General features: G+C 35.5%; 1 protein-coding gene and 1 pseudogene across 1 annotated transcript in view; both read right to left on the reverse strand.

The window, feature by feature from the left end:
* Nucleotides 1–1,192: 1,192 nt before the first annotated feature.
* On the reverse strand, nucleotides 1,193–1,309 carry LOC124556955 (annotated as a pseudogene).
* Nucleotides 1,310–7,337: 6,028 nt separating this feature from the next.
* Nucleotides 7,338–27,141, reverse strand: part of LOC124555874 (ras GTPase-activating protein raskol) — a 373,561-nt gene continuing 353,757 nt past the window's right edge. The window contains exons 8-19 of the mRNA XM_047129936.1: nucleotides 26,133–26,234; nucleotides 25,516–25,700; nucleotides 23,338–23,507; nucleotides 22,925–23,087; nucleotides 22,502–22,760; nucleotides 21,700–21,848; nucleotides 20,460–20,626; nucleotides 19,094–19,350; nucleotides 14,951–15,753; nucleotides 14,062–14,180; nucleotides 13,595–13,740; nucleotides 7,338–10,536 (exon numbers count right to left, since the gene is read on the reverse strand). Coding sequence (XP_046985892.1) covers nucleotides 10,227–10,536; nucleotides 13,595–13,740; nucleotides 14,062–14,180; nucleotides 14,951–15,753; nucleotides 19,094–19,350; nucleotides 20,460–20,626; nucleotides 21,700–21,848; nucleotides 22,502–22,760; nucleotides 22,925–23,087; nucleotides 23,338–23,507; nucleotides 25,516–25,700; nucleotides 26,133–26,234 — 2,830 coding nt within the window. The 3' untranslated portion in view covers nucleotides 7,338–10,226. The remainder of the gene's footprint in view (nucleotides 10,537–13,594; nucleotides 13,741–14,061; nucleotides 14,181–14,950; nucleotides 15,754–19,093; nucleotides 19,351–20,459; nucleotides 20,627–21,699; nucleotides 21,849–22,501; nucleotides 22,761–22,924; nucleotides 23,088–23,337; nucleotides 23,508–25,515; nucleotides 25,701–26,132; nucleotides 26,235–27,141) is intronic.

Below are 27,141 nucleotides of genomic sequence, written 5' to 3' on the forward strand. Positions count from 1 at the left end.
ATGTGACTTCATTTGTGCTAGTACGTCTTATTTCGTTGCGCGAGGGCTGGGCTACAAGTCGTGTAACCTCCTGATCCGTTTCAAGTGTGAATGCTGGGTCTGAAGGAACCAGATTCGGCATGAAAGACGCAGCAAGTGTTGTGGCCATAAGCTCTGCCTTCTCCGTCACGGAGTAGGCTGGGCCGTCTGGTCCTTGTAACGTGGGAATGTAATGTTTCTCCCTGGTGAAGTGTCTGGCCAGCTGCCACACGCCAGGACGTGTGGTATCCAGCCCAGCGAGTTTCTGTCCCCATTGTTCGTTTCTGAATGTTTGAATTTTATTCCGTATTATGCCCTGGAGTCTGTTGACGTGCAGTTTATAGAACGGGCGCCTGGTACGCTGCCAGTATCTCCTGAGGCGGTTCCTCATTGAGATAAGGCCCAGGATTTCCTGGGGCAGGGCCATCGAGTGTTGTCTTGGTGTTGTAAATGGAATGGCGTCAGTCATTGCGTCTTGGACGGCAGTTGTGAGAGCCTCCACAGCCTCATCGATTTGCTGTGTGTTGTTAATTTCGTGTGTGTCAGGAATGTGACTATCAAGCGTTTCCTTGAACATAGACAGGTATTTAAAGGACTTTCCAGAATCATGCTACAGTGATGGGATCCACTCAATGCAAATGCTTTAGATAAAGGATATTGGCCAGAAAGATTACACATTTACTGTATTAATACTGGACTGGGATGACATTGGATGTGTCATTGTAATGTGATCTGACATCATAATTCCAGGACCCAATTCTGAATCCTTTATAATGCCTGAGAATGATTCAGGTACCAAATTATATTTCCAAGCTTAAAGCAATTTACTACCTTCAGAGGACAACAGTCAGTTCCTCAATCCACTAAAACTGAGCTTATTCTCAAGTGTGCACACTACTGTAAAAATATATTAAAGTAAATCAAATAATGGAACAAAAAAATCATTTTATTTCATACATTGTTTAAAAATTTCATGTTACTTTAAAAGCACTCCGTCTTCAGGCCACGAGTGGCCTACCAAGACCATCTGACCACCGTGTCATCCTCAGTGGAGGATGCGGATAGGACGGGTGTGGGGTCAGCACACCGCTCTCCCGGCCGTTATGATGGTATTCTTGACCGAAGCCGGTACTATGCAGTCGAGTAGCTCCTTAATTGGCATCACAAGGCTGAGTGGCAACAGCGCATGGCAGCTGGATGGTCACCCATCCAAGCGCCGGCCATGCCCAACAGCGCTTAACTTCGGTGATCTAATGGGAACCGGTGTATCCACTGCAGCAAGGCCGTTGCCTTCATGTTACTTTACACATAATTAATTAATGTGTTAGTGAAAATGTCATCTGTACAATACTAAGCTGATGAACAAATCACTTTTTCTTAAGACTGGCAGAGAAACACAACAAAAAGGCAGCTTGAATTTTCTCATTTTGAAAAGACAAAGGAACAATCTGTTTTACTTGCTAAAACATTCTAAAGCCAAGTTTGCACAAATATTTCTGTATTTAAAACAACCAGTTTTGACAGACTTCAGGTTCAAATGGCTCTGAGCACTATGGGACTTAACATCTGAGGTCATCAGTCCCCTAGAACTTAGAACTACTTAAACCTAACTAACCAAAGAACATCACACACATTGATTCCTAAGGCAGGATTCGAACCAGCGACCGTATCGGTCACACGGTTCCAGACTGAAGCGCCTATAACTGTTCGGCCACATTGCAGACTTCAGGTCTTAAAATGAACACGTTTTGTAACAAAAGACTGTTTAAGTTGGACCTCATGCTAAGTTGTCATGTGGATAAAAAACAACGCACTGTAAAAGGTTTCTCATAACTAAAATATTTAAATACATAAAGCACCTTGTGCAAATTGCCATGTCCATATATACACCACTCAAAGATCATTGTTATGTCACAAAAAACACAGTACAAAATAGTACATCTGTTTACATAAGCTGGACCTACATTGAAAAGCCGGCCTGGGCGGGCGAGCGGTTCTAGTCGCTACAGTCTGGAACCGCGCGACTGCTACGGTCGCAGGTTTGAATCCTGCCTCGGGCATGGATGTGTGTGATGTCCTTAGGTTAGTTAGGTTTAAGTAGTTCTAAGTTCTAGGGGACTGATGACCTCAGTAGTTAAGTCCCATAGTGCTCAGAACCATTTTTTTTACATTGAAAATTTAGAGTATGTCCAGCCTATTTAAACAGATGTGCTACTGTGTACTGTCTTTTTTGTGACCTATCATCTATGACTGGTATATACATAGTGGACATTGCCATTTGTACAAGGTGCTTTATGTATTCAAATATTTTACTTATGACAAACCTTTTATAATGTGCTTTCTTTTATCCATATGACAACTTAGCATGAGGTCCAACTTAAAATGAACATAAACAAATGAATAACAAAAGATCTTTTAAAGACCTGAAGATGATAGCAAAGTCTGTTGATACTGGTTGTTTTAAATAAAGAAATATTTGTGGGATCTTGGCTTTAGAATATTTTTAGCATACAAAAAAAAAAGGGAAAGAAAAGAAAAAAAAGAATACAGCTATACTTTTGAGCTTCGCAGTCTATCATTTCCAAACTTCTTTTTTGTTCTTCCATCATAGATTTTTCATTGTTTGTCTCTTTTAAGACAGTTTTTCATGCTGCAGTAGAGTACATCCCAGTAACTCTACTAATTGTTGGCTGGTCCTCATGTATATGCTTGTATATTCATCAGGCATTTGTTATAACTGACACAAAAACAAATCTTCTTTTGCAGATTCTACTTCCTGTCAACAAAAAAACTCCTATGCCATACAAAGATACTATTAGCATTCTTACTTGAACAAGTATTACATACTTACGAAATGTGCAGCACTCTTTCACTTTAAAAAACACACCAGTTATAAAATATGTTATAAGTCTGCACTATAGAACATGTATTGCACAATGCATGATGAAACGAACAATTGTCAACATCACATAAGCATGTGTGATTTTCTAAATCTCTGAATAACATAGCACTTTGAAGACTCAGCAGCAAGGTGTAGTTCAAGTGGCAGACACTGTGCATTTTCACAATTTTTCTGAATTTTTTTGGTAGGATACATTTCACAGAACTTAAGTCTGTTTATTGCATTTGAAAGTAGGGTCCTTTTTTTCTATGAAATACTTTGCAGAAACTTAGAATTACACCAATGACCAATTTTATATTGAAATGAAAATGGGATTGTTTTCACAACAAAAAATTAATTTTCATCTTTCCTTTCCAGAATGGAGATTATTGGTTATTGTTACTAAAAATAAAGCTGTTTGAAAAGACCGTTTTTTGTTGAACAATTACTAAATTACATTTGACTTAATATGAAAAGTTTTGAAGCATTTTTAAAGGTAAAGTCCTACATCACATTATTCACGAAATAACTTGGTATATTTTCTTTCCACTTTCCCAGACTTTAAACTTGCTGCAGTCTGCACACATCTTACACCTCCTCTGAGGACATTTTGATTTTTCTGTATCTAGAATAATTTTGGAAAATGGGTTTCACTGAGTCTGCTTACAGGTGAACTATTTTGAGTGGAAGTTGACTCAAACAGACCTCATATGTTCCCAATTCAATGACAAATGCAACAAAATGTTTGCTAGCAGGCCTCACATTTTTATATAAAACATATAAATTTACAATCTTCATGAAACTCTTCCACCTCTTTATTTGCTTTCTCACAAAAGTGTAGTACCCCATTAGCTGGTAGCTGTTGTCCACATCAGCCTGGTTTTTACTACAATCCAAAATACAAGTAGGTTTCATCTTCTCTCTCATTCCTAATTTTGTCCTGACTGATGTTGGATGCAGTCATTTTGTGTTTTATCATCAGAAGAATTATATTCTTACTGTCTTTCCATTTCACAAACAGCAAATGAGTCTCCTCTGTGACATTAAAGCTGATTTTTTGCTGCTTCTGGGCAATTAGACCTTTCCTCTTTTTCAGTACAGTATTGTAAGTCCATCTTGAAAATAAATGCAAACTGTGCAGGAGACAGCAAATCAATGCCCTTTCCACCATGTGGGACCTCGTGAGACACAGTGCATGGCAACAAGGGGAATGTGAATGCCGCAAAGCAACTAACGCATGGTGTTGTCACTCATATTGGCAGAAAAGGAGTGCAGACAAGTACTGTTATCTGTACTTTTTCACTGTAGTACAAGCATCAAAGTGTATCTTTATAAAGATGACAGATTTAATACAAATGTTGGAATACAGTTACAAAGTTGGCTGACATATATTCTACTTCACTTGTGTTTTTCCAGTATAATCCAAACAACATAGGAGCTACATGACTCACCTTCAAACTGTTAATGGGCAGCTTCAAACCCAGGTATGCTATTCAGATGAAGTCTTGACCAGAGATCAGTTTTTCTTTTCTTCATCTAATGTAAAGTTGTGCTAATGATGCTGCTTATAAATGTGTAATAATAAAGTTTTTATATGTACACATAGTGCCAGTATATGATTCAATAGCCATGAGGCATTGATTGTATCTGAAGAATGCTTGTTTCCTTTTAATAGCCTCATGATTTTCCTCAGTAACACAATAAATACATTTATTTTCAGCTTGCACAGTTTCTTGTTTCGTTAATATACTATGTTGATCATCAAGAAACAATACAACTGGCAAAAAATAGACATGAATTACCAGATACTTTTTTCTTCAGCTGACTGTGCCCAAGAATTTTGAAGTTTGTTAGTAAGTTAAGAAAAGCACACAATATTAAGTTCATCATTCTTATTCTGCAACACATTTGATTGTTTGTTGCAGTTATATGGTGTTAAGTCTGGTCACGACTTTGTAATGTCAAGTTATTTTATACTGTCTTAACAGCAGCATCAGATGAAAAACCAAAATAGTGGTTTCCCAAACTTATTTAGGATCTAGCAATCATAAGAGACGGGAAAACTTACTTCAAATTTAGATATGTGATTGGTGAGAATAAAGGGCTGTAAACACATACTGTGCAGATATTTGTTTTGTCCACTAAAAATGTATTTTTTGAGTTCAGAAAAATATTAATGTAATAGGAATGAAAATTCAAAGCCTCTAACATCTGACAAGGAGAAAACCTCAGACATGGTCAGCCGATTCAGCTCATATTTGAAAAATCACTTGTGTGCAACCAGAAATGAAAGATTAACATATTTTGGATCAACACCCCCTGCTGCACCCCTCCCCCCATGTTTGACAAAACTACTCCTTAAGTTAATGACACACAATCAACTCAGAATTGATGGGATCAACAGATAACTGAAAACTGTTTGTCAACAGGAAAGAAATTTTTCAGCTGCTGCTCATGTACCCATAAGGTACGAGATGTTCAACAAAAGTTCTGCTGGTTTAACAACTGAGGCATCTGGCTGGGAAGGAGAGAACCTGTATTCAATTCCCAGTTGTATTCTGCAGTGGTATTTTTTTTTAATCGAAACTTGTAGGACTAAAAAAGTTAATAAAGTAAGTAAATCAATAAAGAATAGTGACAAAGTACACAAATAAATTGCTCATATGGCTTTGGTTAGTAAAGTTGCCTACGGGAACAATTCTGAGTAAGACTGCTGCAAAGATGAGCATCTGATGCACATAATGGAAAAAAGTAACCCTTGTTGCACTTGGTAGTGTACTTCAAATAATATGTTCATTCATGGCACAAAATTCCATCGCAGCCTTTGGAAAATTGTTGTCTAAAGTTTTCTGATGCTTATAAGAAACAAACCTCTGAGTGTAGAAGAGGTCAGTTGTTGAACCAGTTCATAAAAATGTGATTGCATCACTAGATTCAAATCTGAGAAATTGGTGATTTCAGTCAACTGAGAACTTCATGGAGAACTTTTGTCTCATATTGGACTCCTGGGGTGGGCAAACTAACACTGTCATGTGTGACAGCATGTTTATAAGTGATGAGGGTCACCAGATTGGAACGGTAGAAATAACACCACTAAACTGTACACCTGTGTGCCAGCCATGAGACGTTTATTGCATCGCCAAATTAAAAATTTTATTTCAAGGCCTCAAAATTACCGTCTGATTCTGGAAACCCAGTTGGCATTGCACAACCAAGCAGATGCAATAACAATTCACAGCATAATTCACAATCAAAACTTTCATCATCAATTTTTTAGATAATGTTATGCAAGAAAGAAATACTTTTAAATTTAGACCAATTTGTTTTACTCTGAAGGAATGATGCAGATGCACAAAGACTACATTTGTTAAATCTTTCTGGTGCCACAAGTATATTTGCTTCACATATCTATATGACAAGTACCATCCAGGTAGCTGTTTGAAAAAAAACTGAAGACGTGTAAAAGAGTGAGTAAAAGAGACATTGGAAATCGACCAGGATAAAATTTTTAATTCTTTACTACTCAAAGTCATTTTGGAAATTTATTTTCCTACTTTTTCATTTTACCCTACTCATTTGCTTACCTTATTAACCCTTCTATGCCTACCAGTTTTCAAACGGGATAAAAAGGCAAATAAAGAAGGACTGCTGTATGCAACTGGGACTCAAACACAGGTTCTCTGCCCCACAGCAAGATGCTTCACTCGTTACACCTGTGGAGCTTTCGTTGAACAGCTCTTAGCTTTTGGGTGTATATGCAGCAATTGAAATAGTTTTTTCTCACGGTTTCTAGGAAAATATGCATTTGCAGACCCCATATATATATATATATTGATGAAAAGTGTTCAAGTTTGAGTCATCTATTTATCCAGCCAATTCTGAGTTGACTGTGCATCACTAACTTCATGGATAGTTTTCCAAAATAATTGGAGGGGGCTGTTCAGCCAAAATATCTTAAGTTTTCATTTTTTTTAAGTTGTACACAAGCAATCTGCTTAATATGAGCCAAATCACTTGGTCATGTCTGAGATGTGCTCCTTGTGAGTAGAAATAGCAATTTTTCAATGCACCTATAGACTCAAAACAAATCTAATGTTCAATCATTTTAGGTCATGAAATGCTAACAAAACATTCACCACTTCAGGATCATATTACTGCTCAATGTTTAGCAACTAAATAAAATTTCTGTCAAAGATAAATCACTTAATTTCTATATATTCATTGAATATGAAAAAGAAAACATCATTTGTAACTGGATACTTCTCTTATCTGAGACTAGGAGTAAAAGTGACTTGGAGGGGGTTGAAGGAGTTGTAAGAGAGGAGTGTAAGAGGTGTTTATAATTACAAACAGGCAAATAATTTAGGAAATATGCTAGATCAAATGAAATTTAAAACAACAGAAAATTCAACTAAATACTTTATTAAATCCTGGGGTGGGAAGTTGTCAGTTATGATACAAATTACACGAGTAAGACTCCAACACATAAATGGAACGAGACTAACATTTGTCTTATGTAAAAATAAATTACTGTGTACATAATGAAATACTATTTAAATTATTTATAAATCCGATGTGACAATAAAGTAAACAAACAAGGAAATTATCTAAAAAAGAAAACAAAATACACATTACAAATACTTTGTATGAAAATCTGTTTTGCACTTTGAATGTAAAAAATGTAAAATATTTTACACAATCAGCAATAAAAACTAACATTTGTGCTCATAATCAAACAATTATATATATAAATAATTACATAGATTATTTAATACCACTTTCAAGTGCAATATACATAATACAGTGTGTTTCTATTTAATGTCAGTACTATCCCTACAAAAACAGAATAACATTCAGTACACAATATGTAGAGACAATATGACATAGATTTGAACAAAACTAATCTTTGGTAATAAGAAATTTACAACATACATATACACCTTGAACTATATGTTATACACTAATCACAATTAATACAATCTCAATTAATAGATGAGATGTAACACAAATGTTGTAATATGGAAGTCTAATGAAACAACCACTGTGACAGACGAAATGTGTATCAGATCAAGATTAAAACATGCATTGAGAACAGATAATCAGGTAACACAGAACTTCATACACATGACTACAATATTTTTTTCAATACAAGGCTATCATAAATACATGAGAAATTCATTTCAATTATACTGGTATGATCTGAAGGGCCAGCTGATTTAACATTCAATATTTTATATTTTGACACTTACAACAGCACACAAACACAATTACAGAATTTAAGTGCAATGACATTTAAGTAAATGACATCTATTTTCTTTAACTGACAATAAAACAGTACACATACTTCTCTGTTCATTGGCGGCACAAATATAATACTAAGAGAGTAATTGTTTTTTATGATTATTTCTTTTTTCTCTAGTTTCAATACTCCTTTAAATAAATTTTAGGAAAAATCAAACTTCAAAATACTGCTTTGTTGTATTTAACATAATATTAATGATATTTGTTCACTGAAGTAAGAACACATGAAAGAGAGACATAAAAGGAAGCTACGGTAAAATAATGCTAGATTGCATTAATAACAGACTTACAAAAATTACTGGATTTGGTTTAAACCATTTACAAGAAGTGAGACATATACTAACTTCCAACTAGTTGTACTATCTTCATTTATAATTTAAACATAAATGCAAAGCACAGAGGAAGAAACTACTCAGAAATTTCTTCATCTATTAAGACTATTTCATGGGTACACTTCAAGGGTCATACATTATGATAGCAGTTCTAAGCATTGGTGCACCTGTTTAAATAGACTATTTCTGAAAGTGCAGTTCTTACAGCTAATGCTCTGAGCTGAAAATGAGTCTTGAATGGTGTCTGCAATGATGATGAGAAATGTTTATGACAAGATTTGGGACAAGCCTTTTTTTCTTACAACTGGTCTGAAATCCCTATGACAAAATAACAAACTTCATTCTCTTTCCAGCTTTCACAGCCTTTACCTGAATGTACCATTGAATTCTTTGTTAGCAAGAGAAAGTTTCTATCAGTTTCAAATACATTTTTATCTAACGTTCAGTACAACAGTGAAAAAATATTTGTGCAATGGAAGTTTTGCACGGCTGGTTAGTAAAATACCAATATCTAATATTTGAAAAATACTTTGCACATATTATTTCCTAGCATGTGATATATTTAATTGAAGAATGGACTGTGCAAATAAAATACTGTATTTAAAAAATCACAGGTTTTAAGCTCTGACTTCAAATGATGATTTCTTTTTAGTGAATTATTATCAACACACTTTAATACAATGCGTGATGAGAACTGGTTAGCTTTGTACATAATCAAAATTGTTCTCAGAACTGAAACAGCTTTACATGTGATGGCTACACGAAGAGAGATGCAGCCTATTTTGAGTGAGGAGCAGCTAATAGCTGCAATAATATTGTAGGAAATAACAGTTATGCAAAAGTGAGAACACTGCAGTGACATTTTCATATATTCCAGATTCACATGGTAAAATTGTTGGTTTTATAGTGTGTTGTGAACCCCATTAATAATGTGCAGCAAGTAGCACCCTATTAAATATGGGACAATTCCTGCAAATGTCCATCAAATATTCTTTCACTTCTATTGCAAGCAGCATCACCTTTTCCACCATTCCTTGCTATGACTGATATATGGTTATTACAATACAAGTCAACTTTCCAATTCATACAGGCCAAAACAACAAATAACAGGAAGTGAGATACACAACATGCTTCAGACAAATCAAATTAAGTTAACCTCAACAGAACCACACAAAATTTTGGATGGATTACAAGAAGAAAAAAATATTATTGTTACTGTATGTCCTATTGTGCATAGAATAATGTTATGACTTGCTGTTATGGTCTCTTTTACAAATACTGATACATGTTTTAAATACTAACATAGCCACAAACATTATTAAAAGTATCAAATCCACAGGCATGTCCATGTCCCATTTCACTGGATGAGGATACACTATAATATAACTGCTACATGTCTTTTATCACAACATTCTTTCAACATTAGGTCATTAGTTCCTTCAAATAGGTAAGCCATCACTCTCTCAAATACCATTCATCTATTCACATGTTACTGTTTCATAGTATTTCCATACAAAGAGGTATATACCAGCATGACAAATCAGATCTTAATATCCTTGTCCTCTATTACTATCAGGCTGTTATTTCACAATCACAGTAAATATGAGGTGACATCAAACATAATCTCATATGTGAGTGAAACATGGGTGTGAAGAAATGTGAAAAGCAAGAACTGCAGCATGACAATTCTCTTTTTAGCAAGATGAACTCTTCAGTTCACCAAGTTCAGGCAAGAGGTGGGAGCTCTGCCCAGAAGCATGTAGGTCATATTTTTCCTTCAAAGTAGCAAGTGCATTTATTAAACGAGTGTTAGCTGCATCTAGTGCAGCTATTTTGTTCTCCTGTGCTTCAATTACTCGTTGCTTATCTGACAGAACTCTTGACATTTTCTGTTGTTCTCGCTGAAGCTTATGTTCCTGAGCTTCAATAACACGCTGCTTGTCTAGAAGAGCCCTGGACATTTTCCGTTGTTCACGGTGAAGCTCTTCCTCCACAGAAACCAATCTGAGAAGCAAAAATTTTACATTGTATATCATGTGCATGTTCTACAAATAGCTAGACAGTGTTCAACACTACAGAATTTAAATGTACATAAGAAACAAATAAACATGCAATAATCAGATATGCATACAATAAAAATAAAACCATGTGATCAGTTTGCACATAACAGAAGCACAGTGATGAAGTTGAGATGTATCAGTACACATTGAAGAGTGTGTCTTATTTTTGTGTATTCTTTCACAAAGCCTATGGTGTCATTTTCTCAGTAGTTGAACATGGTGACATGAGACATTAGTTCAGAGAAACTAACACAGTTGTTATAACAACAATACATTTTCTACATTTAAGCTTTGAATCATAGCCACTCAGCAACTGAAGAGGTCAAATGACATAAAGAAAGGAACATGATTCAATAAACATACATGAGGCATTCTGGTCACTAGACACACAGGAACCAGTACATTTCTGAAGTGAGTGGCAGGAGATGGAGAAAATACACTGATATTTCTCAGCCGAGATATTAATAACAATACAAGGAGTAACTTTTATTTGTATGTATGAAACAAGATATGTACCTCTAACTGAAATAGGTAGATGTGATATTGTAATGTGAAGAAAAGCCTCATGAATCTTCATCCATAAATAGATTCTCTCACTAGGAACTTTGTAAATTTCTCGTAAATAACTACCGTAATATTTTATACGTCACCTTATCAATGTGTACCTTATAACAACTTGTAGAAAAAGTTTATCCTAAAAAAATGCTAAAAATAATTCATATCATTACTGAAACACTTCATTAATCATGGATGCAAATTTCACATGTGTGAGTACTAAAATTGTATTGTGTACCTTTTCACAAAATCCTCAGATGTGCATTTAGATAATTAAATCAAACTATAATAATTGAAGTAGTTATTGGAATAAGATTTTGAAACGAGTTATTTTTAAAACTGTGTTCCCTGTATAACCCCCTGCTCATTTGTAGTATTTTTGAAACCTCATCATTTCTTTTTATTTTACAATCTGGTAAATACCTGCTAGTGCAAATCAGTGACAAAACCTACTTGAAATATTGGACTGATAGCTTGTATTAGGAAACTGGTTGTACATACCATCTTCCAAGGAATGCAGTAGCTGCGAATGAACAGAACTGAACTACACATTGTTTGTTAATGTATATTATTTGATGTTATTTACACATCAAGTAATGAAACCCATGCCAAAAAATCACAGAAATGCGTGGGAAAAAAATCAAGGTGACAAACAACATGCTCACATTTCCACAGCTCCCACAAGAGCCATTGTGAAGACATAAACAAATAGTTCTGCTGTTTTGGGGAGTTATTTCATTAACATTATCACCTCAGTTTTGAAGCTAATTAGAGCTGTATGGTTGCAGAGGCATTGTTCTGAACAGATACTTATAAATTAATGTTATTCAAATTTCCAAATTATATAAAGGTATAACTTGTCAATGGTGACAAGGAGCTGCTGCCCTTTACACAACTATATAGATTTGCCTGAAATTACCACAGAAATTTTACATTTAATTTAATTTGCCATTAACAATGAAAACTGTAACAAATATGAATACACATGTTCAACAAATTTATCCTAGGAAAACTCTGCTCACCCAGGAAATAAGAAAAAAGCAGTCTTCAGTTATGCAAAAGTGCTCCATGCTGAGGTGTCCATTCATACTACACATTCAGTATATTATGCATATAATTATCAATCAGAGTGATAACATAAATGTTGTTAGAATCCAGTACTTGAAAAACAGCCTATTTTTCACTCTAGATGGGAATCTAATACTTTTTCCTCCCTCACTTATCCTAACACTGTTCTAGCTCCTATTCTGAGCATCAAACATGTTTATCTCGTATCATAGCCTTGATGAGAAGATGAAAAAAAGAGACAAATTTAATTAATCAATTTGTTTGTTTCTGTTGTGGCTTCATATCATTTGTAAATATCTGAATCCACATATCCTATTTAATGTTTACATTCACCACCAACACTATCAAATAAAATATAAGAATAAGTACATCACAAATAGCAGCCCTTCTTAATGGATTCCTTCGAAAATAAGAAAATCTGTACCACTTTTACCAATGGCTTCCCAATGACACCTGTCGCATCCAGCTTATAACATTACAGAGCACAGCAGTTTCCCTGTGCTCCCCAGGCTGAGCAGTAGTTGTCTCGAATTGTCCCGCACTCAGAATGTGGGCCTATTTGCTACATAAATAGCAAAAATTCACATTCTAATAAAATACAGTGGCTCCCCCACACCCTACATAGGTTGCCTATGCAGGCATAATGAAGGTAAAATACAAGCAATACCACTGAGATCCAAAGTCTCATTGCCACATCCTGCAGTTTCTTAAATTAGCACAACTAATAGTATGTTGGTAGTACATTATGCTTGTCAAGTCAGTGGCGACGGGAAAGACAGCTGTGCCGTACAGAAACAAACAAACTTGTTTCCCATTAGTGGGCTCTTATATCACTAACATTCTGATAAAGACTAGAAACTGTACACAAATTAGTCTCTTCTGGATTTGATAAGAAAATGTATAAAACATGTAAACATTCATAGTAATCATAGTGCATTGATTTACTGCAAAGGATACATGGTGTATCTGTTAAAAATTGTTTTCATGAAGAAACTGAAAGGAGATCTAACAAAGAGGGATGAGATCCACGTTTCCTTTTTAACACCAATGTATCAAACATCTACATCTTTCATATCACATACATTGTCTTTCTCAATCCAGATTTCATCAGTACATAGGATGTATTGTACAGCAGTGCTATAATGGCTCCTACTGCTTTACCACTTTAATATTAGAAGCATGTGATAATTTTAATTAAGTGCACAAATATTAATATAATGTTACTTCAATGTATGATGCAAAGATGCTGATAATGGACAGAACTGTCACTTGAGTATTTTGAATAACCTGAGAAGAAAAAAGTAAAGCTCTTACACTTACTTACTGAATCAAGGTCTTGTAGCTACAAAGCACGTATATAACTAATTTATGGGACTCACCTAGCTATAATGACTTTCATTTTATTTTCACTGCTGCCAGCATCCCGGTCATGTGAATCAGCCAAGTTTCGCTGTTGTTCGGCCTGCTCCAGTTTCAGGGTCAACAGATGAACATCTGCTTGGAGCTTTTCAATTTCCCTTTCATACTGAAATAATAAAGTTACCTCATTACATATTATGTCTGTTAAGATTCCAAAAGTTCAGAAATATAATCAATGAAAGAAAAAATACTAATAATCACAGTAAAGCTTAGCCAGAAAGTTCAGAGTCAAAGTTAAAAAATATAACTAAGTTAAATAAGAGAAGACTAGTCATCTTCGAATGAATAATTACAGCTTGCATCAGAAATCATAAGGTAACAAGCTTATACATCAGTTTCATTTTAATTACATATAGATTTTGTAAACACAAATTGCTTTACAGTTCTTGTATAATTTTGTGGAAGTCAACAGAAAGATGGAACTTGCCTCTTCTATACTTTTTGCACTGCAGTTCTTGCTGCATCGAATGTGGCATGTATCTTCCTCTGAAGAGTCAGACAGATCCCGTGTAGAATCCAAGGACAGCCGCCGCCTCAGTATCTGGTCTGTTATAAATGAACAGAAATATGAGTTGTCAGAAAAGTACAAAAAACAATATGTTTAGATTTGCAGTATTGGCTTTACAAGTTCCCCAATATTCATGAAAAACTGATGATGTTTAAAATTTTTTTCTGCAGTTTTTTAAATGATGAACCAGTGTACTTCATGTTTATAATAATTACTGGCTCTGTAACTTCTTGACTTTTTTATTTTTCTGATGTTTTCCTTAATATTTGTTTGCCCGTTTGACTTCTTTTCTCAAATTTCTTAATTACATGATATTATCTTCTCTAATAGAAGTTCCTCTTTTTCTTAATTTACATGTCCATTTCAAATTCTCCCCCTTACCTGAACCATACTATTTTGATTCAAACTACACTATTTTATTTAAATGAGTAATTTTGTTTCTCCTTCATCACTACATCACATCTTTTCCATTTTCTTCTTCCATTCAACTCAAAAGTTTTAACTTATCCTACAACCTCTTATTTTATTACACTGACATGCCATGAAAACCTTCATTTGCACTATGAAGATAGTCACCAGTTAAAATTTTATTGAGTCCTCCACATTATTTCTTTATTATAAATTGACAAAAAATCTTGAAGCTACAAAAGCCTGATAATATTAACTTTTCTTATAAGTGTTGCTGTCTCATTCAGACTCATACTAACAATCTGAAATCTGAATTTACTTATTGCTTCAGCTCTCATTTCTGTGAAAACAAATCTAAGTATACTTTCAAATATAACAATAAATGAATTACTAGACATACCTGTACTTGTACTGTGGACATGGTGATGAGGCTGACCATTGACTGCCCTCCAGTTTGCAGCACTACGCATGCCACATTGTGGGTTTGTACGTGGTACTCTAACTGCCGGTGAAAAATGTCGAACTAGTGGAGGAGTGGTGGCAGAAGGCAGTTCCAAAATACCAGTGTTACCACCAACACAGCCACCATTTTCATCAGAAGAGGAACTGCACGAGCGCCTTCGGGGCACCAGCCGACAGTCTGGAGGTGTTGCATCCATGTGGTATACAGGATTTGTAAATGCTAATGGTGCTGAAGCAGTTGTAGGAACAACATTGTTGTTGCTTTGAGAGTTGCTAACAGGTGCAGGAATATTTGCACTGTTATTGTTATTATTTGCAGCATTCAAGTCAACTGGGCTCGAACTTTGGCTGTAAGCAAAACTCTGGTAGCCTGATGAGGCAACATTTGACAGCTGAGAAATAGATATTTGGCTCCCTTTGTTAACGCAGTGCTCAGGTATAACCTCCTCATCAGCGTAATGAAGGAGGTCAGATATTTCATCTAAATTTCCATTCACAACAGCATTCAATGGCCTAGGGGCAGGCCTCTGTGCTGGAACCACAGCCAGTGCTTGAGGACAGTGAGGACTGCATTGGTGAGCTCCCTCCCTGGTCCCAACAAAGAAATCATCTGACGCAGGTGACATACTAAGTTTTGGCACAAATGCATTACGAGGAAGAGTGGCTGCACGAGGCGATTTATCTCGGTGCACGGAAGTTGAAATATCACTGTTGTTGCTGCATACCGTTGGGTCATTGTACCTGCAAGAAAAGTACTGATTAGTAAAGAAAAGTACTGATTAGTAAAGAATATTATGCATGGATTGGAGATAGAACAAGAGATGTTGTGGGAGGAGACACACCTATTCTAACTATATATGATTTTTCTTGTATAATTTTAGAAGTTTCTTGTTGTAATGGTACTTGAATTACGTAACCATTATGGCACCTCACCTCAACCTCTCGATACCAGCAATATTCTACTGTGTTTATGTAAAGTAGTTTACATTAATGAAATCAAATCTGAATGTTGTCTCAGAAATATGTTGAGGTACTTTGATACATCGATATGTTTATATTACAATGATATTCTTATGTGAATTCATTTCTTTTTTTGTCACTATGATCTTAGACGTACTTGTAACTCTGATTTTTGAGCGTGTAAGCAGTTATTATTCAATCTGTATATTGAGCAAGCAGTGCAGGAAACAAAAGAAAAATTCGGAGTAGGTATTAAAATCCATGGAGAAGAAATAAAAACTTTAAGGTTCGCCGATGACATTGTAATTCTGTCAGAGACAGCAAAGGACTTGGAAGAGCAGTTGAACGGAATGGACAGTGTCTTGAAAGGAGGATATAAGATGAACATCAACAAAAGCAAAACGAGGATAATAGAATGTAGTCTAATTAAGTCGGGTGATGCTGAGGGAATTAGATTAGGAAATGAGACACTTAAAGTAGTAAAGGAGTTTTGCTATTTGGGGAGCAAAATAACTGATGATGGTTGAAGTAGAGAGGATATAAACTGTAGACTGGCAATGGCAAGGAAAGCGTTTCTGAAGAAGAGGAATTTGCTAACATCGAGTATAGATTTAAGTGTCAGGAAGTCATTTATGAAAGTATTTGTATGGAGTGTAGCCATGTATGGAAGTGAAACATGGACGATAAATAGTTTGGACAAGAAGAGAATAGAAGCTTTCGAAATGGGGTGCTACAGAAGAATGCTGAAGATTAGATGGGTAGATCACGTAACTAATGAGGAGGTATTGAATAGAATCGGGGAGAAGAGGAGTTTGTGGCACAACTTGACAAGAAGAAGGGACCGGTTGGTAGGACATGTTCTGAGGCATCAAGGGATCACAAATTTAGCATTGGAGGGCAATGTGGAGGGTAAAAATCGTAGAGGGAGACCAAGAGTTGAATACACTAAGCAGATTCAGAAGAATGTAGGTTGCAGTAAGTACTGGGAGATGAAGAAGCTTGCACAGGATAGAGTAGTATGGAAAGCTGCATCAAAGCAGTCTCAGGACTGAAGACCACAACAACAACAACAACAAGCGGTTATTAGAGAGTCAAGTCTTGGTCGTCATGTTGAAAAGACGCAAATTGTAGTCAGTTTATAAAATGTGAACTTTTACAGTGAGAAAGATATTTTCAAGTATGTTTTATATTGTGAAGTGATGTTTTGTGAGTTACGTGATATTGCAACAAAAGTAATAAAAAAGAAGTGTAACTTAAATTCGGAGTGCTGATTACTTTTTTACATCACCATTGTGCTAACTTGCAAAAGTTTAATCTTCAAGAATGGTTTATGAAACACATCTATAAAACTTTTGAATATCGCAGAATAACACCTAGGCCTCTTTGCATCCGAGCTTGGAATCATCACCACCTAGATTTTCGATGATTGAGCCATGAGTTCACGAGACCAGCGTGGGAAACACGAAAAGATGAGTGCCTAGTTTATCCATTATTTCATGAAAGGACGGTAGTAACTGTGCTCTAATGACACCTGAAACATAATATAACTTTTTTGTTGCCCGAAAATGCAATATTTAGCAGTGTGAGCAACACTACAAATGATAATTAATTTTTGACCTTTTGTTAGACTGTGATGGCCATTTTTGCAGCAGTTATATATAAACAAACTGCTTTAGTTTCCAAATAAAACTGCCTTTGGCACATTGAACATTAATTTTTTTAAATTTTATATAATAAATAGAAAACAAAAAATAACATGCAGCATTCAAAATGCATTTTTCTTTTAAACTACTGCAATTTTACAAGTATAACAGTATGCTGAAATCAGGTAAAACTTTCATGATATTTTAAACTAGAGTCTATTTGTTTTACACTGTTCATCATGCACCCAATAATGAAATTATATGGTGCCATTGTACTTTTAATACGTGAGAGGAAAATGCAATGAAAACAATTTTTTGACATTTATGTTCTTTTGTGTTTTTACATGGATCACACTGACATTAACTGAATTTCTTTCATTTTGATATAAACTAAAAGGTTGTATACTATAAGTATCCAGTCATCTATTACAATTTATTTGAAGAAACTATGCAGAAAAATATAGATGTGAAATCGATTCATCTTACAGAAAATAGCATTAAATTAGTTTGATGATTTTCTGAACCAGTTTAATGCTGTCTGCAGAAAATCAGCATTATTTATATCACTGCATTCATAGAATATCAAAAATATTACAGTCAGTTACAAATCAGTACAGACATAGCCATGTGTTTATTGAGAGATGGCTTGTTTTACCATCAACTGTCCTGCTGAGAGACTGAAATATTTATTCAATGTGTCCTGTCACATCAGAGCTGTAAGTCATATATTCACTTGTTGTAATACATGATCTCATCAAAACAGCAGTGAGAGAAAGAAAGGCTAAAACTTCAATTACTGACAACAGTTTCAAGAGCAGATTACCAACTTTTCACATTTACATTTCAAGCTGATTACTGTGTTCTAAGTAAACTACCTTATTACATATATTGTGTTTCTATGAATTTCAACAACAATTCCCTTTCTTTCTTTTTCCTCCAGAAGGTAAAAAGACCAGTTCCAAAATGTCAAGATGGTAAATTGTTTACTATAGTAGCCCCATATCATTTTGTGAACTACCACAGAAACCAAACTAGGTCTGTTATATCTACAAACTTTTAATTTCTGAATAGAATTTTCTGTTTTGTATAAAGGCTATCTTAGATTTTCCAGATTTAATTATTTTCCTCTTAACACACATTTGGTCTTGATTTATACAATTATTACATGTCAGCCTAAAAATTCAAAACTACTATTTCTTTGTCATCTTGTCTAGGGTCTACATCATGGACCCTTTCAAAGATTTTATCTCTAATGACACTGTTGTCAATGGTATGTTAAACTCTACTCCTTTTATTCACAACCAATAATTTCTTGTATTTGTCACTGATGTATTTAATACAGCATATCAAGAAGAAACATAAGTGTCTATGCATTTTTGTTAATTTTAACAGATTTGTTTGAGTAAAAAAGGCAACTACATAAGTGAAAATTTATGGTGGTAAGGCAACATCCAATGAAAATTATCTTAATCTATTACCTGAAAATGTTCCTGTTGAGAGACTGATAATGCATTGGCTCAGAACGCCGTGGGGATGGTAGTTTGCCAACTGGCTGGCTAAGAGCTCCATGAACACGGTCAAGTATATGTTGCAGCTGTTCCATCTCCAGTCCATGGTTGGTCATACCAGACTTGCCTCCACATTCCCCCAACAATGCTGCCAGAATACTCAGCTGTTTCCCAAGGTCTATATATCCTTCAAATTCCAAACAATTTGGTGAGCCCGCTGGTCGACTCTGAAAACGGAATTGTTGAAATGTGAATAAAGTGACTTCTCATTTAGTTTATTCAAAACCAAAATTTTGTTTCGTATTTGAACAAAATAAATCAGAGTACAATGTTCTGTTAATGGCATTGTCATTATAGACAGGTTCAACAATTATGAGGAAACTGACCATGGAGAGCTAAATCTGGATATGAGTTGAACCCAATGTCCTAGTGAGTGCAAGTGAAGTGCCTTAACAATTGTGACACCTCACTCAGTGGTTTTATATTGATGCAGTACCAAAGTCAGGAACCAATACAAACTGCCATTGTGACTATCAGACAAAAATTAGCATACTTCTACACTCAAATAACAATAGGGTGTAATAATGAGATTGTTATATCCCACTAACAGTTCAAAATGGTTCAAATGGCTCCGAGCACTATGGGACTTAACATCTATGGTCATCAGTCCTCTAGAACTTAGAACTACTTAAACCTAACTAACCTAAGGACAGCACACAACACCCAGTCATCACGAGGCAGAGAAAATCCCTAACCCCGCCGGGAATCGAACCCGGGAACCCGGGCGCGGGAAGCGAGAACACTACCACACGACCACGAGCTGCAGACAACTAACAGTTGCATTCCATCATTCACAGAGCAGATGATGTTACTAGCATGCAGAAAAGAGTTCAAAAGTGATGTTTTCTTGGAGTTCAACACTCAGCTGACAATAAAGTTATTAGGACTGAATTATTCTTGAAAACAAATTCTATATCACTGTCTAAGAAATGCATACTTTTAGTGTTTTGTCATTCACAGAAGTGAATAGGGGAAGCATTACCATGACAGCCAACAAGGCACAAACAAATAATTACAACAGCACTTGCTTATAATTTTTTCATAGTGCTGAGTGGTAAATGCCACAATAACACTCAACTTCATCATTAATTAACTCCTAGGATACAATACATGGATGTAGGTTCTAATACACACTGTATCTACTGACACCAGCACACAGTCTAGCCAAACAGTGGGCACAAAAATATGTAGCTACAGCTACATTAATATCTTAACCTATCAATTTCATTGATATGATTGTACTGAAGATGCAGGTAGTTAATACTGGGTAGCTCACCGAGATAAGTTGTAAGAAATTTTTCATAGCTGGAGCTTCACGTTCTAGGAAGTCATTCATGAATTCCATAAAATTTTCTTTGCCTTGAAAACGTGTGAAGTTTGCAAGTGTTTGCAGTGTTTTTGCAACCAGAGTAAGATTACGAGCAGCCTTCTCATTGGGATATTCTGAAATATACAAGAGGTTACTGTGATAACACAATGTTCATATAAATATTACATTCTTTTTGCTGTTAGTAAATTCTACTGAAGAATAAGATATATTTAATATGAATTAATTCTACAAAACTGTGTAACTCTTGAACTAGTTATGCCAGTTCATTTTATGTAATACTTATACCAGCAAAATACATGCAAAGTGGCAAAAGGACATGTGTTTCGAAAGTTTTGATTTGGCTGACTCTTGACCCTGCCTTGGGTAGGCTCTTGTCATTGTTCAAATGAGATTATCAGTGTTTTCTGTGAATGTAACCATTCTTTCTACAGGAACAGACTATCTCACACACACACACACACACACACACACACACACACACACACACACACACACACACACACGTCTGCAGTCTCAGAGAACTGAAACCACACTTTTTGTAGTGCCTATCGCAACTCAGCATCTCTGCTATATGGTGAGTAGCAACTTTCCTTCTCTGGTACTGTTACATTCCATCCTGGATTTTTCCATTGTTTGATGATTGCCTTTATGTTCTGCACTAAGGATGACATTCTAGACTTTCAGTTTTATATGTCTCATAATTTCATTATATGAAAATTATTCATGAAGGATGCAAAATGAACAAATGAATATTTTTAGTGTTTGTCTGTCTTGGAATCTACAGCCATTTACCTCATGATTAATTACATTTCGGTTTTGTAATGGAATTGGTTTTTACCATATTGATGCATTCCTGATTTGGAACTAATTATTCAAATCAACAGATAATTATGTATTTGTATATTTTCATTCTCTTACAATGTGTATAAACATATGTACTGTATGCATATACAAGGATGAGATGAAACCTTCCAATGTTGTTTAATAATCTTCCCTAGAATTGTGTGATCATAATATTTTGTTGTGTGATATATTTGACCCTCTCTTGTGTACTGCAAGCATGTAGCTATAAGAATATTGGCAATGCTTAATGTTCAAGAACACTGAAATACATTAAAACATTACAATAATGACAAACACATAAATTTACTGATTTTTTCCAATTCTGCATAACACCTTAACCTACCATGTGTTATGTTAAATAGGCTCGGAGATAAAATGGCTGGGCATAAGAAGCGTAAAAATATAGATGCTGATATTAGGTTATCACTGATATCTTCTCGCCCCATTTCAGTTAGCCTCTGTCGGAAAGTGTAGAAACACTCACGCAGCTCTCTGAAAAACAAAAAATGAATATAAATGACAAAATGTAGGAGAAAATAGTAATGGGCAACATTATATATATAAAATTTTACAGCTTGTTTCAGAGCTGTTAGTATGCACATTTATTATGGTGTCAAAGTTTAGTAATAAAACATATGTATGTGATGATATGATATATTCACTACAGCAGACAGCTCCTCAGTGGAGGAAGCTAGTATGTCTATCTCTCTATGGATTTCTTCTACAATATTCGAGTTTTGCACCATACATCAGTGCAAGCACTAGTATCAGTTACATCTGGTGAGTAATGCCGTGTGCTGTCAGTGTACTTCTAGAAGCCTTGAATGGAAAGTTTAGGAAAATGTTCACCATCATTACCATAAGTAACTGTGCACTGTCAGAGATGATTGAATAGACTGTCAATTGTCACTGTTTCTGTCAGTGACAAACTACCACCAGCTATAAACTGCACCTTTCAGTTAATTCATGGCTTAGTCACAACTTTTTTTCCATTTATGCTTATTCCCATTTTTATGTGTTTCAGTAAAAAATGCTACGTAATAGTACAAAAACATTTACAACTATGTTAGTGAGCTTACGAAAATATCAACCTGTACCTTTATTGTTTGTCTCAAGTAATTATAGCAACAGTTGAAACTACTTACACTGGAAAAGTATTATGGGAAGCCAGAATGCGAGACCAAGCCATCTCGACAGCTGCTCGCAGATTAGATTGCTGGCGATGAAGGGCAGCAACACTCGAGACTTTAAGAGGATCGACTTCACAGTCGTAGCCACTCTCAACAACAGCAGCCACAAGATCCCCTAAAGTATCTTGTAAATATCGGTCTCCCACTAGCTTCAAGTAGGCTTCCATTGCTTTGGTAGCAAGTGAATTTCCCCGAAATGTCAAACGTTCATCATCTGGAAGACAATTTACATGTAGCCCAGTGGGATAAGGTCATACAGAAGAGTTAAAGTAATCTGTTTGATAAGTATCTTAAAAGTTCACATCTTAATGTGACAGAAATTAAAGGGAATACACTTGGAAGAAAGTTTTAAATCTTCAAGTTTTTTGAAACTCTTACCAATTCGATCAATATCCATCATTACAACATCTGCCAGAAACTCTCTTGCCATTCCTTCACGTTGCATAACATGCACAAGAGCTGTAGCTATATCCTCCTTAGCTTTTACACTTATAGCAGGCTCCAAGACTTCACATAATATACGGTACTCAGTCTTCAGGAACTGAAATAAGAAGAATACATCAGAAAGGTTTTGACTGATGAACACATTTTTCACATAAAAATGTAAGAAACATTTAAAATCATCTGCTGTCATACACATTATTCCAACAATAATTCTATCATATATACATACAATAGTTAGCTTGAACCAAATTAATTCTAAACACATTGAAACATTTTTGGCTTCACAAATTCATGTTATTTTCCTATATTTGATTGTGTTTATATTTTTATGATTAAATTTCTCATACCTGTAAAAATTCATCATAGACATGCACAGGTAGAATGTCAACTGTCTGAAATCTGCATTTCACCCTTAAAGAGGGGGGATCCTTTGAAAATCCTTTATCTGAGAGCACAGGGTACCACTTCTCTGTCAAATAACGTGATGTTACTTCATGAACTGGGATACAAACACTACCTGTAACATAAGACAATGATTTCTGTAATAAGAAATCTGCAATTATCCATGAAAACTTATAGCACAAAATGATACTTAAAACTGAAAAAGAAACTGAGCTCTGTCTTCTCTCATTTTAAGCTTACATAAATCTACAAATTTAATCATCACTAACATTTGGTTCAAAAATCATGAAAGAAGGCTTTACGGAAATGCTGGAAGGTTTCAAATTGATTATATAATAGTAAGACAGAGATTTTGGAACCATATTTTAGATTTTAAGACATTTCCAGTGAAAGGGTGGACTCTGACTACAATTTATTGATTGTGAATTGTAGATTAAAACTGCAAAAAGGTAGGAATTTAAGGAGACAGAACCTGGGTAAGTTGAAAGAAGGAGAGGTTCCTGAGTGTTAGTGAGGGAGCATTAGGCAATGATTGACCACGACAGGGTAAAGGAGTACAGTAGAAGATAAATGAGTAACTTTGTGAGACAAAATAGTGAAGGCAGCAGAGGATCATATACGTAAAAAAACAAGGTGTTACAAATCCTTGGATATCACAGAAGATCCTAAATTTCATTGAGGAAAGGAGAAAATATAAAAATGCGGCAAATGAAGCTTGAAAATTGAAAAGATCCTTGAAGAAAAGAAGCAGCTGCATGAATATGAGCTGAAAGGTGGAAGGTGTATACAGAGATTCTATACAATGGAGATGAATATTATAGGAAGGAAAGGTGAAGTAGATGAAGTTGAGATGGAAGATATGATATTGTGAGAAGAATTTGACAGAGCACTAAAAGACCTAAGTTGAAAAAAAGCCCTTGGAGTAGACTACATTCCATCAGAACTACTGATAGCCTTGGGAGAGGCAGCCATGGCAAAACTATTCCATCTGGTGTGCAAGATGTATTAGGTATTCAGAATACCCTCAGACTTAAAGAAGAATGTAATAATTCAAATTCCAAAGAAAGCAGGTGCTGACAGGTGTGAACACTACCAGTCTATCAGTTTAATAAGTCACTGTTGTAAAACACTAACATGAATTCTTTACACAAGAATAGAAAAACCAGTAGAAGCTGATCTCAGGGGAGAGCAATTTGGATTCACATGAAATGTTGGGGCATACGAGGCAATACTGACCCTATGACATAAAGGACAACAAAGAAAAATTTGGAGTAGGAATTAAAGTTGAGGGAGAAAAAATAAAAACTTTGATGTTTGCCAGTGTCACTGTTATTCTCTCAAAGACAGTAAAGGACCTGGAAGAGCAGCTGGAAGGAACAGACAGTGTATTGAAAGGAGAATATAAGATGAACATCAAAGAAAGCAAAACAATGATAATGGGGTGTAGTCCAATTAAATCAGTTGATAAAAGAATAAAATCAGGGAATAAAAACTAAAATTAATAGATGACTTTTACTATTTGGGCAGCAAAATAACTGATGATGGTAAAAGTAGAGAGGATATGAAATATAGACTGGCACTGGAATGTGAAGCTTTTCTATAGAAGAGAAATTTGTTAACAGTGAACATAAATTTAAGTGTTACGAAGTTTTTCTGGAAGTATTTGTACAAAGTGTAGCCATGTATGGAAGTGAAACTTGGAAGAAAAATAGTTTAGACAAGAAGAGAATAAAAGCTTTTGAAATGTGGTGCTTCAGGAAAATGCTCAAAATCATATGGATAAATCATGTAACTAATGAGGAGGTGCTGAGCAGAAGTAGGGAGAAAAGAAATTTGTGGAACAACTTGACTAAAAGAAGGGACTGATTGGTAGGAACATTCTAAGACATAAAAAGACTCACCAATTTAGTACTGGAGGGAAGTGCGAGGGGTAAAAATCATAGAGTGAGATCAAGAGATGAATACAGTAGTAAGCAGAAGTATATAGATTGCAGTAGTTATACAGCAATGAAGAGGCTTGTACAGGATATAGTAGCAGGGAGAGCTGCATCAAACCAGTCTTCAGACTGAAGGCCACAATAATAACAACAACTGTTTGTAAAAGCAGAAAGTTATATACTTACCAACAAGAACATTTTTATCCCGTTTTTTCTTTCTGTCAGCCTCACGAAAGAGATTAATATTTATCATGTTTACAAGGGGTAAATTGTGAAAGTCAAAGTGTTCTCCCCAGAAACACATTTCACCCTTCTGTTTTGATGATGTTCTGGCATAAAGTGTCTTATCAAGACACAATTCACAAAAATACCTGAAAACAGAACACAGTGTTTAAAAATCAGACAATGGAAAATCCAGGATACTGTTACATTGTTTAAAAAGTAATTCTCTTTATCTGCTCTACTTAATGAATGCATCAGTAAACTAACATGCATAAATTTGAGCACTTAATAACTTGCCAAACTATATTTATCCTACAGGATAGGTTCACATAGTGTAGTCAGTAGAGCTCTGTGTGTTAAATGTAGATGCTGAATGGAAATCTTTGGATGGTAAGCCATTTTAATCCACTGTCAATGTTCAACATCGTATACACTCTGTTGTGAGTGAGTGTTATTACTGAGAATACATAAAGCTACTATACAGGGGGCAATGTAAAGAATTACACATTTATTTAAGTCACATATAAATGCAGTGGCATATAAGAAAATTACATTAATAATCCAGGGGAGAAGATACTAACCTCTTCTTATTTGCAAGCCCCTTTGCTTCCAGTATCCATATCTTCATAGAATTGTCAATACGGCGTATGTTCTCTTGGTGTGGCTGCACAGTTTTCCGCACACTGAAATAGTCAAATATTTCTTTAAAATTATTGACAATTGTGTCGAAATTTAAATCATTCACCTCTCACATGTGTGTGTGTGTGTGTGTGTGTGTGTGTGTGTGTGTGTGTGTGTGTGTGTGTGTGTGTGTGTGTCCACTTTACCTACTTGCTGTCTAAGGTTTTATATAAATATAATAGAGGGAAACATTCCACGTGGGAAAAATATATCTAAAAACAATGATGATGTGACTTACCAAACGAAAGCGCTGGCAGGTCGATAGACACACAAACAAACACAAACATACACACAAAATTCAAGCTTTCGCAACCAACGGTTGCTTCATCAGGAAAGAGGGAAGGAGAGGGAAAGACGAAGGGATGTGGGTTTTAAGGGAGAGGTTAAGGAGTCATTCCAATCCCGGGAGCGGAAAGACTTACCTTAGGGGGAAAAAAGGACAGGTATACACTCACACACCCACCCATATCCAACAGCACATACACAGACACAAGCAGACATTTGTAAAGGCAAAGAGTTTCAGCAGAGATGTCAGTCAAGGCAGAAGTACAGAGGCAAAGATGTTGTTGAAAGACAGGTGAGGTATGAGCGGCGGCAACTTGAAATTAGCGGAGGTTGAGGCCTGGCGGATAACGAGAAGAGAGGATATACTGAAGGGCAAGTTCCCATCTCTGGAGTTCTGACAGGTTGGTGTTAGTGGGAAGTATCCAGATAACCCGGACAGTGTAACACTGTGCCAAGATGTGCTGGCCATGCACCAATGCATGTTTAGCCACAGGGTGAACCTCATCACCAACAAACACTGTCTGCCTGTGTCCATTCATGCGAATGGACAGTTTGTTGCTGGTCATTCCCACATAGAAAGCTTCACAGTGTAGGCAGGTCAGTTGGTAAATCACGTGGGTGCTT

This window comes from Schistocerca americana, chromosome X (assembly GCF_021461395.2).
Source record: "Schistocerca americana isolate TAMUIC-IGC-003095 chromosome X, iqSchAmer2.1, whole genome shotgun sequence".
NCBI classification, from domain to species: Eukaryota; Metazoa; Arthropoda; class Insecta; order Orthoptera; family Acrididae; genus Schistocerca; species Schistocerca americana.